Raw genomic sequence first — 18424 nt, 5'->3', positions numbered from 1 at the left:
TTTTATATTTCTATGCTTCTACATGACTCAAGACTAAAATATCAAAACTATAAACTCTCTACCTGTGTACATCTGTGCATGTATGGGCAGGTGTCTGTGTGTGTGTGTGTGTGTGTGTGTGTGTACTTTTTTCCCCTATCTTCAGATGGCACTACCAAATTAGATTGTAAAATCTCTTAAGAAAGCTCTATTGTGATTGGCTTAGGAATAATAAGTGCTCATATAAATTACATAGTCCTAAAATTTCCAGAAATAAAAAAATAATCTTCTAATAAACTTAATGGTTTTAAAAGGCAATTTCTTCAATAAATGGTGCTGGGAAAACTGTACAGTTACATGCAAAAGAATGAAACTGAACTACTACCTTTTATCACCACACACAAATGGATTAAAGACCTAAATCTGAGACCTGAAACCATGAAAATTTTAGAAGAGAGCATAGGCAGTAATTTTTCAAAATTAAAAAAAAAAAAAAACTTTTGCATAACAAAGGAAACCGTCAACAAAAAAGCAACCTACTGAATGGGAGAAGATATTTGCAAATGATATATCTGACAGGGGTTTATCTCCAAAATACTCATGTACACAAATAACTTGTAAAGCTCAACATCATAAAAAAAAAGAAACAATCTGATTAAAAAATGGCCAAAGTATCTGAATAGACATCGTTTTTCCAAAAAAGACATACAGATGACCATAGACACATGAAAAGAAGCCCAACATCACTCATTGTGTGGAAAATGCAAATCAAAACCACAGTAAGATATCACCTCACACTTGTCAGTATGGCTAAAATTAACAAGATAAGAAACAACAAGTGTTGGTGAGGATATAGAGAAAAAGAACCCCTGCACACTGGTGGTAGGAATGTAAATTGGTACAGTCACTGTGGAAAACAGTATGGACATTCCTCAAAAAACTAAAAATAGAAGTATCATACGATCCAATAATTCCACTATTATTTACCCAAAGTAAACAAAACAATTCCACTATTATTTACCCAAAGTAAACAAAACACCAATTCAAAGAGATATATGCACCCCTATGTTGATTGTAGCATTATTTACTATGTATAAATGTATGTATATACAATATATATTCTGAGTAAGACAAATACCACAAGATTTCACTCACATGTGGAGTATATATAAAAAATAATGAAACAAACAAAAAGCAGAATCAGATCTATAAAAACAGAAAATAAACTGATGGTTTCCACAGGAGTGGGGCATGAGAGATTGGACAAAATGGGTGAGGGAATGAGCTTTCAGGTATGGAATGAGTAAGTCATGGGAATAAGAGGTACAGCATATGAAATACAGTCAATGACATCGTAATAGCATTGTATGGTGACAGAAGATAACATAGTTTAATGTATAGAGAAGTTGAATCACTCTGTTGTACACCTGAAATTACTGTAACATTGTGTGTCAACTATACTTAAATAAAAAATGCATTCATAAAACATAATAACCCAAATGCTTTAAAAATTCAATTCTCACAATTTAAGTAAATGTTTGTAAAAGAAAATAGTTTAATATTGTTTATTTAGTAAAATGGCTATATCTTCAGAATTACCAGCAGTAAAGATAATACGAGCATACATTTTTATTCTATTTGAACATGTTTGTCCTGAACTTATATAGGTACACTGATTAAAGGAGTTAGCATTACATCTACTAGATGTTTAAGATTATAAAAAAATATATATTTGTTTTTAACAAGTAAAATCATTATTATGATAAATTTTTGTTTTATAAAAGCCAACTGGAAATTTAAAAACAATTTTCAAGTTCATTTAGTAAATTAAAATCTTTGATTTATGCTAAATTACTTAATGTATATTTATTATATATCTATATTATTTCTAAAAAAATACTAAAGCATGTTTTTAAATTTATAAACTTTTTGCCTCGGGTTTGTGTAATCAAACTAATTTTATAGTTTATAGTTTAAGTTTTATATATTTGGGTCTGTTAATAAACATGTTCATTTTTGCCACTTAAAAAGTTACACATAAAAATTGGTATGGCTAGGGGCGCCTGGGTGGCGCAGTCGGTTAAGCGTCCGACTTCAGCCAGGTCACGATCTCGCGGTCCGGGAGTTCGAGCCCCGCGTCAGGCTCTGGGCTGATGGCTCGGAGCCTGGAGCCTGTTTCCGACTCTGTGTTTCCCTCTCTCTCTGCCCCTCCCCTGTTCATGCTCTGTCTCTCTCTGTCCCAAAAATAAATAAAAAAAAAAAAACGTTGAAAAAAAAATTTAAAAAAAAAATTGGTATGGCTATAAAGAAGTATAAAATATATATATTCAAAAATTCTGTTAATCTACTAAAAACACTAATGCAACAGTAAAATTACCTACCTCATCATTTTCTATATAAAATAAAATTTAAACCTATAAGATCTAAATAAGTAATACTCCACTAGTAAAAATAATTATATAAGCGACTTGATATGCAAGGTATGCAAGATATGATTTTGTTAAAAAACAGTTTTATTCTAAAATAAGATTATTCATTCTTCCAAAAATGTATAAGATGAAATCTATAAGTACAAAAAATTATAAAAGAATCCCCCAAAATAGTATTCATCATGGTCAGTGCTTGCTAACATTTAAAAGATTTATCATATAAGATTTTTCAAATCAGTATCAAATATTATACAGATGCAAAGTTAAAATTTGATTTTGTTTCTATTTTAAAACGACAAATTTTCTTAGATTAATGGTCTGCTCTTAAGAAATTGTGAAAATAAGTTTTTCTTTGTCTTCTGGATAATCTCCTAAGTGGCAAACATTCTCTGTCTTATCAGAATATTTTTCTGTGCTTTATGTTGACTTTATTATTATACTTAATTATAAAAAAAAAACACAAAGTTTTCTCACTGTCATATTAAAAACTCAAAGCTCAACTATGGATACTTACAGGAAAGACATTTAGGTCTATGTAATAAAGAAAGATTGACAATAAAATGTTAGCAAGTGTATCAGGCTACATAAAATTAAATGTAGGAATGATATATTACTATCAGATTGGATGAATCTGTGCTAAAAAGCAGTAAGTAGAATATAGTGTCACAAAGTGATAAGAAGCATAATTTATTAATGGTTATAATAAATATAAATCTATACAATCTAAAAATTAGAGTAGCAAACACAGAGGAAAAACTCCCCCAAATACTAGAAGGAGTTATTAAATACGCTTATAATAAAAGCCACTAATATATCTTTCTTAGACTTAAACATATAAGTTGACATAACTTAGAGTTGTTTTTTATTTACTTATTTTATTTTTTTATTTTTGGAGGGGCTGTTTTGTTTTGTGCTTTGGACTGAATTGTGTTCTCCCAAATTCATACCATGAACTCCTTTCCCCCAATTTGATGGCATTTGGAGATGGAGTTTTTGAGAAGTAATTGGGTCATGAAGGTGGAGCCTACATGATGGGATTAGTGCCCTAATAAGAAGAGACCCTAGAGAGATCTCTCTCTCACTCTGCCACGGGAGAAGATGTCTGTCTACCAACCAGGAAGATGGCCCTCACCAAGAATCCAGTCTGCTAGCACCTTGATGTAGGACTTCCCAGCATCCAGAATTTGAGAAATATCTATTATTTGATCCACCTAGTCCATAGATAGTATCTTAATATAGTAGCCTAAGTTGAATAAGTAATTTTATTTTGTTTTGCTGTATAAAAGTTCCCCCCCCCACTAATATTTTGTTTTCAAATTCACTGCTAATTACGGAAATGAAAATTAGATTTACAATGAAATAAAATAGCATGCTAAGCAAAATGGAAAAGTTAAAAAGAATGGCAATATTTTTTGCTGCTAGGGATAAAGGCAAAAGTGAACTGTCATGTTTTGCTGTTAGAAATTAGAAATACCAGGGTGCCTGGGTGGCCAGTCAGTTGAACGGCTGAATTCGGTTCAGGTTATGTTCTCACAAGTTCAAGCCCCACTTCAGATCTTCTGTCCCCTCCCCAACTTATGCTCTCTCTCTCTCTCTCTCTCTCTCTCTTTCTCTCTCTATCTCTCTCAAAATAAATAAGTAAACTTAAAAAAAGAAATTATAAATACCCTAAGATTTTTGCAAAGCATCCTAGCAACGTCTATTATGATTTATCATTTGAAATGCACGCACATTTTGACCCAACACCTCCACTTCTTGGAATCTTTCTTAGAAATAAAAGCATAACGATCAATTGCAGAATTGATTGTCATGCAGAAAATAATGGAAACAGTACAAAACTATTCTTAGGAGAAAAATTGATTGATTAAATTGTGGTATACACAGACAATGTAGTATTTTGACTTCTTCTCTGTTTCTTCCATTCATTAATTCTATTCATTTTTATTTAGTTAGTACTATGTGTCAAACTAGTCTGTACTCTGATAATACATTGGTAAATAAAGATCTTTGCCTTCACTGAGTTCACAGTCATCTAGTGGAAGGGGGGGGGGGAAGAGAGAGAAAGAGAGACAGAGAGAGAGAGAGAGAGAGAGGGAGAGAACAAATAAATAAGTAGATTATTACTATGGTAGTGAGAAATGCTATGAAGGAAAAATAAAAATAGAAAGAAAACAGGAAACATAATATGAGTGGATTGGTTCACAAATTAAATATGATTAAATCAGGAGAAAACTCACTTGGATGATGTACAGATCTGAGGAATTGAAGGAGTCAGCCATTTTTATTCTAATGATATGTCTTATGTGTTCTAATGGATTACTTCCTTTTGGAAATTTACTCCTAGTTGGCCTCTGACCATTTCAAGTAGTGTAACTAATCTTAGGGCCGCCACTATTTCATTTACTTTCCAAAGATATTCAACTACCTAAGAGGTTCTTGTAATTAACCCACTATATTAAGAGTGTGTAATTTTTTGAAATAAGAAGCTGGAATGAGAAATAATATTTATAAATGTGTACATTTAACCAGGCACTGTGCTGAGTTCTACAAGCTCTCCTTTTTTTTTTAAATTTTTTTTTAAAATATATTTTTGAGACAGAGAGAGACAGAGCATGAGCAGGGGAGGGGCAGAGAGAGAGGGAGACACAGAATCTGAAGTAGGCTCTGGGCTCTGAGTTGTCAGCACAGAGCCAGACTCGGGGCTTGAACTCATGGACAGTGAGATCATGACTTGAGCTGAAGTAGGAGACTTAACCGACTGAGCCACCCAGGCTCCCCTACAAGCTCTCCTTTTATCCATCTCCAAATATGGGTGAGATCACTAGTCTGAACTCAAGTTCAAAGGAGAAATTTGAGAGCAAGCAGTAATTTAAGCATGAGAATTGGTAGGATAGGTGTAGACATGAATTTTAAAAGATCAATATGTAAGCATCTGAAATAAACTCAGTTATGGGGTGGTTACCCCACCTCAGTTATGTTTACTTCATGAATATAAAGACTAATGTATTCTGTTGTTTCTATTAAGACTTGTCATTTTGCTTACACTGAAGTCATCCAAAAAGTTGACATCTGCCAAAAATGTAATCAATAATTCCAAAGACAAACCTGAAGAACACTCTAAAAGAGTAGGGAAAATACTATAATTTCTTTCTGAAGTTCATAAGAAGAAACATAGACAGTCATCACACATTCAGATAAAATTATTATGTCTATCAGTGATAGCTTCATTAGTTTAATTAAAAAGAATTATTGAATTATTTAAGAACATATATAAGACTCATAAATAGAAAAGGTTGGGACTGTGGAAAAATTCCTTGATGAAAAGAAAAAAAAAATAAGGCATTTTAGGAAATAAAATTATGGATAATCATGCCATCTATGATGTTATTTTGTCAGAAACTGCTATTTCAGGATTGCAAGGGAGACTGAATGGGTCATGTCACCATGAGCAAAGAAGGGTACACACTTGGGACTTTGTCAACTACAAGGTGCTGCTTCTAATCACTGACCTATCACTTCTTGTATTTAAAAGCAAATATTTCAACTTTGATAAGTTCCCCAAATTAAGCTCATATTTCAATATCTTTCTTTTACATGTATTAAATATGTAATAAATATTTTTATAAATAAAAAATATAAAATGAAAAGTTCACAAAATTATTCATAACAAGTACTTCTTTCAATTTCCATTTCTTATTGCTGAGGAATTAGAAAACACGCTGAGGAAATTACACAGATGATAAAAAAAATCGTATAATGTTCAAATGGCTCTTGCTTTCTTCTTTTTTATGAATCTGATTTGCAGTGTGTCATTGAAGGTATCCTTTTTGTCTACTGATTTTGTTGGGTCAAAGTAGAAATGTCTGCAAAGCCATCATGAAAAGGGCAACCTGTGGGACGCATGGGGGCTAATTGTGTCTGTAAAAATCTAAGTAACATTCTTACTTTCATTTCCTGTGTTGTTTCATTCTTTACCACTCCTATCAAAACGCTGAAAAATATTCTTACTCTTTCACTTCAGCTGGAAGTTAATGTTGTCTCTGTGGGGATATTTATTTTTTACCAATAAGGGTTGTCACAAAATGTTTTATTTCCTTGCAAAATACTCTGAGTGTGCTTGGAAGTAATAACAATGTTCTGATATTTGTTCAGCACCTAAGCAAAGAATAAATTTTGAAATATGTGTTTTGATCTAGGTGATTCATTGGAAAGGAAATCCCATATCAAAGACAATGGCACATATCAAATTTAGAAATCTTACTGCTTCTCTCAGGCCGTAGTAAGGCTTTTGTCTTCTTGTTTTGGCTTCCGCTTTCATGAAGGGCCTTGAACCAGTCCCGCAGTCTGTTTGCCACTTCCCTGAACTCCAGGTCACTGCATGCTGAAAACAGAAAGAACCAACACAAATCTTGAATAATAACTTAGCATAATGCCAGTGCTAGTTCTCAAATTATCCCAATAAATGAAAAGTAACAATGAGTAAAAAAAGAAATATAACACAATGTTTAAGTATGTTTCAACTTCTTAAAAATGAAAAATACGTGTTTCAAACATAACAAGGTGTAATACGATGATAACATTTTATTCAATAAAGGAAAATTATTCGCGGAATTATATTTCCACTCAGTGGGATATAGCACTTGATTGAATGTTCTTATTATTAATATCACATAAATTCAGTTATAATATTTCTGTGCCAAACACATTTGTCATGGTAACATGGTAGATGATCTGGGGAAATAAAAGGTTGAATATTCAAAGTGCATACTTACACATTTATTATTGGCCATAGCTATTATAATTTGTTATGATTTATAAATATGCATTGGCATATTAAATATGTGTAGGAATTATCAATTATAAATATATGCTGTCTCTATTCAGTTAATTCTACATGTATTTTTAAGCATAGAAAAAGAAAAGCTATCTTATTCAACATTAGGAAAGATGGTAAAATATTTAACAAAATGATATAAATTTCCACTTTAAGAATAAGGGGTTAGCAAACTTTGACATTTGGAACTTAAATTAATTCCTATTTTTTTAAAAAAATACTGTTATCTGCCAATAATTATATTCTTTAGAATAGTCTCTATAATAAAGGGTAGTAGAATATGTTATTTATGTTATCTATGTGTGCATCTATGTGTATGTGTGTGATTGTGTATGTGAGATATTAATGCCAAAATATGGTATGTCAAATATAGTCATTTGTTGCCAAAATATTTTGAAAATATATGAAATACTTATTTACATTGTTTAGAGGGCATTGTTACTGTGGGTCTAACTCCTCTGCAATTTCCTGAACTGACAAGCATTCTTTAATAGTACTCTTGTTCGTTTGTTAAAAATAAGTAATTTACATGCTGATTTATAAATGTTACATTACATTTACTATAAACTATATACATTATACCACTATGTGTATTATATATAATGGACCATTTGTAATATAATACAAAAATATAGTATAATATAATGCGATATAATTTAAGACCATTTCTTAGTATTACCAATTCTTAGTATTATAAAATTCCAGATTAGTAGGACCTTCCAAGTACCTAGTAGGGTGGCTGATTCATACCAGCAAAGCATTGTGATATTTTAGAACAATGGAGGCAAAAATGAGATCCCACAAGCTGCCAAAGGGAAGAGGAATAAACATTGTCATATACAAGAAACAAGGATTCAGAATGTCTTAATTTTTCTTTAGTGACATTGGCAGTCAGAAAAACAATTGAAAAATTGCTTTGTATTTTAAACTGAGAATCCCATTTCCAGGAAAATCAGGCGAGAGAATAAGCTAGAGAGATCTTCTAATTTACGAGATTAAAAAAAAAATCTTTCTTTAGGAAGCTACTGGAGGATGTGATACACCAGACAGAGAACCAAGAAAGAGGATGGTCAAGACACAGGAAATAAAAGATTTAAGGGGGGGGGAAGGGATTTTTAGGGTAATGGTAGAGTCCCAGAATGCACGTGTTGTGCCAAGTGTAGAGGCAGATGGTAGTAGGTTTGAAAATCCTTGGTCAAGGGCAGAGCAATGTAAAGAATTCACCGCTATCCTTTCATCCGGGGAAAACAGTGAGTTATAGTGAATGTCCCAGAAGACGTCACTTTACAGACAGGATCTACAATGGCTGAGACTCAGTGATAAGATAGTATATAGTACACTCCTAATATGATTATTTACACTCTAGCCTGGTATCTCTGTTTAACTAAGCATGTAGGCAACAGTCTCCTGCTATAAACTGTTACACTAAAGAAAAAAAAAGCCCACTGAAAAAGAAGAATTCTTCTTCATATGCATGTATGCATCACATATCTCTCTGGAAGAATATACAGAAAGTGACCAAGATTAATTATCTCTAGTTAGAGGAACCAGATGAATATAGGGAAGTGCTGTAAGAGAGTCTTATTTTTACCATTCATATTTTTCCCTTTTGATTTGTGTCTATATAGCTGTATTAATATTCAAATTCAAATTAAAATTTCTGTAAAAATTAATGACCATGAATTAATGCTTTACCTAGCAATTCCTTTTCTTAAAAATTATCATACAGTATACTACATATATACCAACTAACTTAAATTCTACCATATTATTTTACCAGCTCTCTTACAATAGCAAGTGTGTTAACAAAACTGTCCATCAGCAGTGGCCTGGTGAGATTATTCAGGTACATCCATCCAAGGCAGCTTTATAAATCATTAATAATGTTTAGAGGGTCATTATGTACTCATATAGACCTCAACCACAATATAGCTGTTTTTTTATAAAAACAAAACAAACAAAACAAAAACATAAGGAAGAAAAGTATATTTAGTATGCTTCCATTTGCATAAAAAGGTAGGAAAAGTGCATTTGTTGATATATGTTTAAAATATCTCTGGAAATACACATAAAAGATTGAAACATTGTCACCTCTGCAATGAGAATTGGATGGTAGGGTCATAGATTTCTGGGATACATCAATATATGTACATTCATATTTTTAAGAGTTACAGCATATTAATTCATTACCTACTTTAAGCAAATGAAGATTTAAAGATGAAATTTAGTTCTTTATTTCCTTGGTCTATCTTATGTTTTTTTCTCCCATACTGGACCCAGCAAAGAGCAAAGTTTTATCCAATAAAATACCTGCTAAAGAATGATTAAGTTTGAACAGATTGGTATATATTTTCTTTTCTTGTGTTTGTAAATATTGCACTTATTATAGCGTTAATATAGTATTAGTACAGCACTTTAAAAATTTTACCCAAATATGAAACATCATATATATTTATTGTGTATCACACGCACCTTAACTCGTTTCTTTCTTTTTATTTTTTTATTTTTTATTTATTTTTTTTTTTGAGAGAGTGAGAGTGAGCAGGATAGGGGCAGAGAGAGAGAGGGGAGAGAGAGAATCTCAAGCAGGCTCCACACTGTCAATGCAGAGTCCAACATGGGGCTTGAACTCACAAACCATGAGATCATGACCTGAGCCGAAATCAGGAGTCAGATGCTTAACCAACTGAGTCTGCCCAGGTGTCCCTTAGCTTAAATTTCAATATAAGGTTATGCATATATTGTAATGAAATATTTTAGGACTTAAGAATCCTGCAGTAATAATTATAGTAATAATAAATAATATAAGTTATAAAATATAACAATGATAATAGCAGCTAGCACTGCACACTTACTGCTATGATTACATTTATTAACATGTTTAATCCTTATAGAAATTCTATGAAGATTATATTGGTATTGTGTCCATTTAAGTGTTAGGAAATTGAGGCATTGAGAGCTGTAGAACTAACTTGCCTGAGGTCAGACAGGTAAGTGGCAGAGCCAAGTTATGAATTCAAAAATATGGAATTCAGTGTCCAAGGTTTAATCCTTATAGCAAACCAATAATAATAACAGCAAGAAAGTAGTATACTCCAACTTAGAAAAACAAGTCAAGCATTTCTTCACTCAAAGCATATACATTTCCATTTCGGGAAGTTATGATTGTAGTGATGTGAGATGATCATCATTGTATAGACATCATATAACATATATGATGTTAGCGAAACTTATTTTTAGAAGACAGTAAGTAACACAAAACCTATGTAAATATATCTTCTTGACTTTAAAGGAATCACATGACTTCAAGTCCAATCTTTTTTAAAATTTTTTTTAATGTTTATTTAATTTTAAGAGATAGAGACAGAGCACAAGTGGGGGAGAAGCAGAGACAGAGGAAGACTGAATCTGAAGCAGGCTACAGGCTTCGAACCTTTCACACAGAGCCCGATGGGGGCTCGAACCCATGAACCATGAGATCATGACCTGAGCTGAAGTCAGACGCCTGACTGACTGAGCCACCCAGGCGCCCCTAAATCCAATTTTTAATGCCAAAAAAGAAGGTCACAGAGATCTCACTGAACAATAAGCTACAGTTATGCTACTACATATTCTGGAGTAGTTAACAAGAGCCCCAAATGGAGGCTAGTCAGTAAGACTTCCCTTTTCTTCCTCTTCCTCTCCTCCTCCTCCTCCTCCTCCTCCTCCTTCTTCTACTTCTTCTTCTTCATATTTTCTTAGAGAAGCTAACAGCGCCATTATTTTTTATAAGTCATGAGTCAAACTGTCCTTGTCACACACACAAAAAGGAAATGGCTAGTTTAAACAATATATAAATATAGCTTTATTTATAGAATGACATTTCTACTTTACTGGCTACCAAATCTTTGAGGCAGACATGTTCCAACTGAAGCAGGACCAATCAGATCTCACTGTTGAAGTGTCTAAAAGTTGTCAGTGATTTACTACTGTTGTTTCCCACAGGAGTCAATTGATGTCTTTTCTTCATATTCTCCAACAGTTCCACTACATGGATTCTCTTTCTAGAGATAATATCTTGCATTTATCCAGCATGAAATGCCTTTAATGAGGTTTTACATTTGATTTTACTATCAAGCCTGGATGATTAGGTAACGGATTATGATAGTTTTTTTACTGCTATGGAAACTGAGATATATAGCCAATAAAGCATATTGACTATTATAGCCAATAAAGCATATTGACTATTATAGCCAATAGTGAACTAAAACAGTACTTGGAACTCACTGATATAATTGTATTTGTAGTCAGGAATAAAAAACAGAATAATAAATCATAATAAACATAGCTTTAAACTAAAATTTTTTAACTTTATTTATTTATTTTGGGGGGGTTGTGGGCAGACAGGGAGAGAGAGAATTCCAAGCAGGCTCCACGCTGTCAGTGCAGAGCTCAACATGGGGCTCGATCCCACTAACTACAAGATCATGACTTGAGCTGAAACTAAGAGTCAGATGCTTAACCAACTGAGCCACCCAGGCACCCCTAAACTAAATTTCAATAAGAGAAAAGCTAAGTTTCAATGTAATGTTCTTCAGTTGTGCCAAATTATTAATTAGAGAATGGTATTACATATAGAAAAAAAAAAACAAGAGGAAAGTTAAGAGATCTTGGAAATTTAAGTTATACATGTATTTATTTGTAGTCACACACATAATCACATATTTAGCAAGACAAAATATTTAATAGAATGGGTGGAGATAAAACCAAAAACAATGCAATAGTGTAAAATAAAAACAATAGAGAGAGATTAAAGAGGAAGAACATAAAAGAAAGAATAGAAGGTATGGAGGATTAATTCAATATTTGATTTACAGAAGTTATTTAAAGAGAAAACAGAATTTGAAATTGAGAAAATCATTTTAAAATATAGAAAATACTTCCTATAACAGAAAGAGAGAAGTTTTCAGAGAAAGGGGGACTGCTGAGCTCTTAGCTGAATGAATTAAACATACACATATATAAACACCAAGACATCTTTTAAAATTTAGAATATGAAATATAAAAAAGATTATAAGAGCTTTCAAAAGAAAACAAAAATAAATAAACAAAACGCAAGCAAAAGGTTATTACCACAGGCCAAGAATCAGTATCCCCCAAATCATTAGCAATAATGGATTATAGGCAAATGTGAAACAAGCCTTCAAAGTTCTAAGGACAATGGATTTTAATGTAGTATCTCATATCTGTTGTTAGTAAGAAAATAGGACATAATAAAGGCATTTTCAGATATGCAAGAACTCAGGGATTTTTGCATCCCATGCCACCATGAGAATGGGCCTCAGCAAAATGAGAGGACATTAAGAAAAGGACATGAGGTTCACAAAAGAGGCACTCCACTCAAGAAAAACTTAGAAGCATACTACTGAAACGACTTGCATAGTGCATCTAAAGATAGAACAGAGCTGATGGACAGTGAGAGGCAGAGTATGATTTGACAAAAGAGTCTCTAATTGACAACTTGTGAAAAGTTATCATAGTCATGACACAGGCAGTTGGGATGTAAAATGGTAGACTACATTTAAAATTGATGCTAGTAATATTCTCCCTTGAGATAGAAAAAGAATGCATTATTATCCTATATATCCTATCATAAATTATCACTTGCAGTGAACAATATTTACATCATCATGATGCTGTAAAAATTGCTGGTATACAAATTGATTCTTATAAAGAATTTACAGAAGACTTAACAATTGTTAGAGAAATTAATTCAAGTGATATCAACTTTGGCAATGAATACTCCAATGATAGACACCAGAGAGAGTGGGGTGGGAATGAAGACACAGAAAGGGAGGCGCAGTAATGCTAATGTCCTCGTTTTACAACATGAGGAGACAAGACGTTCCTATGGAATTGGAAACAGGTGGTTAAATGCTTTTGGTTTTTTGCTAATATTTTTTGCTGTTTAAATTGTAATCAGTGGAACACTAGGAATAGTCACGTAATTATTTTGGAAAGTAGGAGGGAAATGAAATATATTCTCATTTATCAAAGCAGAGAACCTAAAGGTAATGTTTGAAGTTGATAAATAGCCATTTCCCAAATGAGCTAATCACCAGATGGGGAAAACCAGCAAGGCTTAAAAATGGTTAGCTCTATGACCCAGGGGTGGGGGGTGAGAAGTAGGGCAGGAAGTTGATTGTTGACTTTCCTTATAATCCCTTCCATACCTATTGCCTTTTTAACCAGTAAGAGAGGGTCCCTCCCCTTCCTGCATTGTCTCTCTCCTTCATGGAAACTGCTGGGCAATACTAAATGCATATTGTGGGCATAAGAGCTGAAGGGGGACAATTAACATTTATCAATCATACTTATTAAATCAAACATTGAGGTATTAGTTTCCTTTATAACACCTGTTAGGTTGGAGGATTTGTTGCCTCATTTCAAATCATAGTTATTTGGTGGCAAAGCCGGTACTTCTAATTCAGAACAATTTCTATGATGTCCAACAAGCATCTCTTCTCTACCAATAAACAATAGAAGATATCAGTGACAGATCTACTCAAGGATACTGTGTATTCAACATTTTAGGTTTCTGACATTACCAGAGAAAATCACATTTAGTGAGTATTGATGGAAAGATATTCAGAACATTTCAGTGCCTTCCAGAAGTCCAAGACATTTTCCTTTTGGAGGCCCTAACCAGCAGCATACATAAAAATAATATTTTAGTTATGAAGTCTTTGCAAATATTTTTATAATTTTGCAGGTTGATTTTCTTTTGCCAACAATGAACTCATTTAATTTAAACTTGGCAATGATTTATCTGAAAGCATTGGGCAAAGCAAGAATTCTTGCCAAATTAAAAACCACATACTTCCAGAAATTTAATTGTATTTTATAAATATAAAATTTTAAATTTTATAAATGTAAAATTTTAAATTTTATAAATGTAAAATTTTAAATTTTATAAATGTAAAATTTTAAATTTTATAAATGTAAAATTTTAAATTTTATAAATGTAAAATTTTAAATTTAATGAGGTTCACATGTTTATAACTATTCAACATTTTAGTTTTCATTATTCATTTTTCTCTTCATTTTGTATTTTAGGGACAATAAATATTTTCTCAAGTCTCAAACACTTTCTGTCTTTCTTTCTTTCTTTTTTTTTCCCCAAACAGTTTCATAGGCTCTTACATTTTCGTAGGTACCACACTCTCTGACTTTTACAAAAAAAATGCTAAAGTGCTCTTGATATACTTACGCTGTGATATACTTATGTAATTAGGTCATCATTTATAAAGAAACAATACTGGTGCCTGTCACTATGAGCTGTTGTTCATGGAAACACTGTTATGTAATAAGAATCTCAGATCTACATACAGACTTGCAGGCAGAGAGGAGGCGCTGGAAGGATTCAGACTGGTAGTGAAGTCCACACTGCAATTGTGTTCTAACTTCCAGAGAATGTTATCAGTTTTGTTCCAATTGTAGGTTTAGCAAACGGATTGTTATCTGTCTCTATTAGGCATGACTCATTATGCTTTAAACAATTGCTCTCAGTCATCATTCATTCTTGCTAAATATTAAAAAATAATCACGGAGCGCCTGGGGCTCAGTCGGTTAAGCGTCCGACTTCGGCTCAGGTCATGATCTCACGGTCCGTGAGTTCGAGCCCGCAGCAGTCTCTGTGCTGACAGCTCAGATCCTGGAGCCTGTTTCAGATTCTGTGTCTCCCTCTCTCTCTGACCCTCCCCCATTCATGCTCTGTCTCTCTCTGTCTCAAAAATAACATTAATATATATATATATATATATATATATATATATATATATATATATATATAAAACTAAAAAAATAAAAAATAATCACAAAAGGACTCAAACATATTTGGTACCTTCCCCCACCCCCACCCTCTCACACTGTGTGCTTTTGGTTAAGAAGAGATTTTCCTACGTCTCTGATTTTCTACGGAGTGAAGAAATGATACACCACCGCACTTACTGCTGGTAAATAAAATGATTTGCCATCGCCTCTTCCAAGCATTTGAAAGTGTGATTCTAATCATCTCCTTGATGGCACTAGGTTGAAGTGTGAATGTGAATGTGGTACTGTGAACACCCGCAGAAAACAATTATTCTAAAGGGAAAAGGATCTAAGTTTGACTTGAGCTGAATATTTCCTTATAAGACCAGGTCTACTTCACAAAGAAAAGTCCAGCCAACGTCATGACCGATGTCTCTCAACATCAACTCCCCTACTCCCATACCATAGGCCATGGTGTCTTGAAGATGTCAAAGAGATTATGTAAGAGAAAAGGCTCCAACGTGCATAATGTTTAAAGCCTATGAAAGTGTTTGAGACTTGAGAAAATATTTATTGGCCCTAAAATACAAAATGAAAAGAAAAATGCATAATGGAAACTAAATGCTTAAAGAAGAGTAGGGGGAGTTTACTTCTTGTTGAACTCCACTTTTAATTATTTGAGTATGGATAATCTATCCTTGAATTATCCTTGTTTTTTATATCTAGCTGTGCCAGCACATAAAGACATAATTAATAAATATTTGATGAATAAATGACACAGATGTCCACATTTCTGAATGGTTTTATCACAAAACCTTATATATTTGCTTTATTTGATCTTTTTTTTCAATCCACATTCAGACAAAGATGACTTCAAATATGTAAATAAAATGAAATTGCATAACTTTGAAAAGTCTTTCAGCGTTTGTGTGTGTGCATGACATATAGCTTATATCCTTTCAGAATCTCCTCATCGTTTTCTGGGTTCCAGTAACCCTTCATAATGACTGTTTCATGCTAGATTTGAAAAGCCATTTATGAACTATCTAGTTGTTAGAGAATTTAAACTCTAGTCCATATTACGTGATGATGAAAACACTTTTATTTTTTACTTTTTTATGAAGTAATTTTTACAGCAGCATGAAAAATCCATTTTTGATTACCAAAGTAAGAGATGCCAATTTTGTAAACATATACATTTTATAATGTATTTTAATAAGAATAAACATAAAGCCGGGCGCCTGGGTGGCGCAGTCGGTTAAGCGTCTGACTTCAGCCAGGTCACGATCTCGCGGTCCGTGAGTTCGAGCCCCGCGTCGGGCTCTGGGCTCATGGCTCAGAGCCTGGAGCCTGTTTCCGACTCTGTGTCTCCCTCTCTCTCTGCCCCTCCCCCGTTCATGCTCTGTCTCTCTCTGTCCCAAAAATAAATAAACGTTGAAAAAAAAAATTAAAAAAAAAAAAAAGAATAAACATAAAGCCATATATTTAACACCACCATCAATAGGTAGTCAATGTCGCAATATTTACTTTGCTTATCTGCTATGTAAATTTTGCATAGCTTCGACTATGTCAGAAAAATAATTTGAAATCTTACTCCTTTGTATTACATATAAAATGATAGTTTTGTTAGGTTATTAAAACATCTGACAGCAAAATATATGCTAGATGCAAAAATTCCATTATATGAATATATAACTTGTTTAAAATTCCCACAAATAAATTTTGTATGTAAGGAATACAATATTCTAATTTGTGTGCATATAAAAAAAAGAGGATAAACTTTTATTTAACAAATTATTGCCATCTTTTCTTCTTTCCTTTAAAAAATCTTAGAAATAGAGTTACTGGGTCATAGAATATGACTATTTAATGGCTTTTGGTACATACAGACTACTTATTTCTGTAAAACACAAACTTAGCCTCACAAAACACTGGAAACATATTTAAAATGTGCACTGTTTTAGTATTAATTAATTCATTTATATTTTAATTTTTGAGAAACAAAGTAGTATAGATATGTAGTGATTTACACAAACTTAATGAAGGTTGGAAAAGTTCTCCAGCACAAAAATGGCTTGAGTTAAGATACTTATCTAGGACAATCTAACTCAAATGAATATAGCATACATAGTCTATAGAAGAACTTACATCACACAGTGAACAAAAAGATAGAAGATCCCTGAATATCTCCCAGGAATATGTTCACTAAGCTTCAAAGTAAATGGCAGTTTCTACATTCTGTTCAATTGTTAATTATGTTTTTAACCTGAAGTCTGGTCAGAAAGCTATTCCGAAGACAGAATGTAAAAATATATGCATTACTGCCTCCAGGGAGACAATACATACAGGAAACACAAAGAGCATCTAAATTAGAGGGGTGCCTGGGTGGCTCAGTCGGTTAAATGTCCAACTTTGGCTCAAGTCATGATCTCATGATTCATGAGTTCGAGTCCTGCTTCGGGCTCTGTGCTGATACCTCTGAGCGTAGACCATGCTTTGGATTCTATGTCTCCTTTTCTACCTGCCCCTCTCCCGTTTGCACGCTCTGTCTCTGTCTCTCTCTCTCTCAAAAATAAACATTAAAAATTTTTAAAAGGACGTCTAAATTAGAGAAAATATAAGTTAGAGAAAAAGAGAACATGTCCTGGCTAATAAGTAAATGATGCTGGACACCTTGCAGGTATTTTAGAATGTGTTCTTCAAGAATCAATAGTTCAAAACCGTATGAGAAAATTTAAAAGCAGAGAGACTGAAGATGTTAGAGAAAGAAAGGACAAGAATAGCACGAACTCAGAAAAAGATCAGCATGTCTCTGACATTTTGAAAAAAAGGAGGATGCCTCATCAAAGAAAATCTGGAACCTTTGCCTTAAATAAAGAGGAACTGAAATTTAAAAGAGAACATATATGTAAATAGAAACGTACACATATACACACAAATGCCTAATTATAGAATAGAATGCAGATAAGTCACATTTAGAGCAGGGTCCAATTTTAAATTATGCCTTTATTAAAAAGCTCAGTTAAAATTTCCTCCAAGCACTGTCACAGAGAGACAGAAGGATTAGGGGAGATCCTCTTAGACAAAAGTAAAAAATCAGGTAAGTTGCCCTCCAAATCCTCTCTGACAAACACAAACATACACAAGCACCCACCCATATACATCTTAGAGAATGATTCCTTACCAAGGATTATTTCAGTCTGTGTGAGGGGTGCGTTAAAGCCCTACTGAAATTTGTAAGTGATAAATTACAAAAGGGAAACCATGAGTCTTCAACATTGTGATAAATCACACAGTTTTATTAAAACATGAGCTACAATTTCTATAGCCATTAAAGAATATTGATGTCCACAAGTGTATGTGAAACTTTCTGATTCATAAATAATTTTCT

The 18424-nt window shown here is 33.0% G+C and overlaps 1 protein-coding gene across 1 annotated transcript in view; it reads right to left on the bottom strand.

Moving 5' to 3' along the window:
* Positions 1–18424, bottom strand: part of SPOCK3 (SPARC (osteonectin), cwcv and kazal like domains proteoglycan 3) — a 481842-nt gene that overhangs the window by 42237 nt on the left and 421181 nt on the right. Inside the window, 1 exon segment of the mRNA XM_030312786.1 lies at positions 6670–6789. Coding sequence (XP_030168646.1) covers positions 6670–6789 — 120 coding nt within the window.

This window comes from Lynx canadensis, chromosome B1 (assembly GCF_007474595.2).
Source record: "Lynx canadensis isolate LIC74 chromosome B1, mLynCan4.pri.v2, whole genome shotgun sequence".
In the NCBI taxonomy this organism is placed as follows: domain Eukaryota; kingdom Metazoa; phylum Chordata; class Mammalia; order Carnivora; family Felidae; genus Lynx; species Lynx canadensis.
This window is presented reverse-complemented; position numbering and strand designations above follow the sequence as displayed.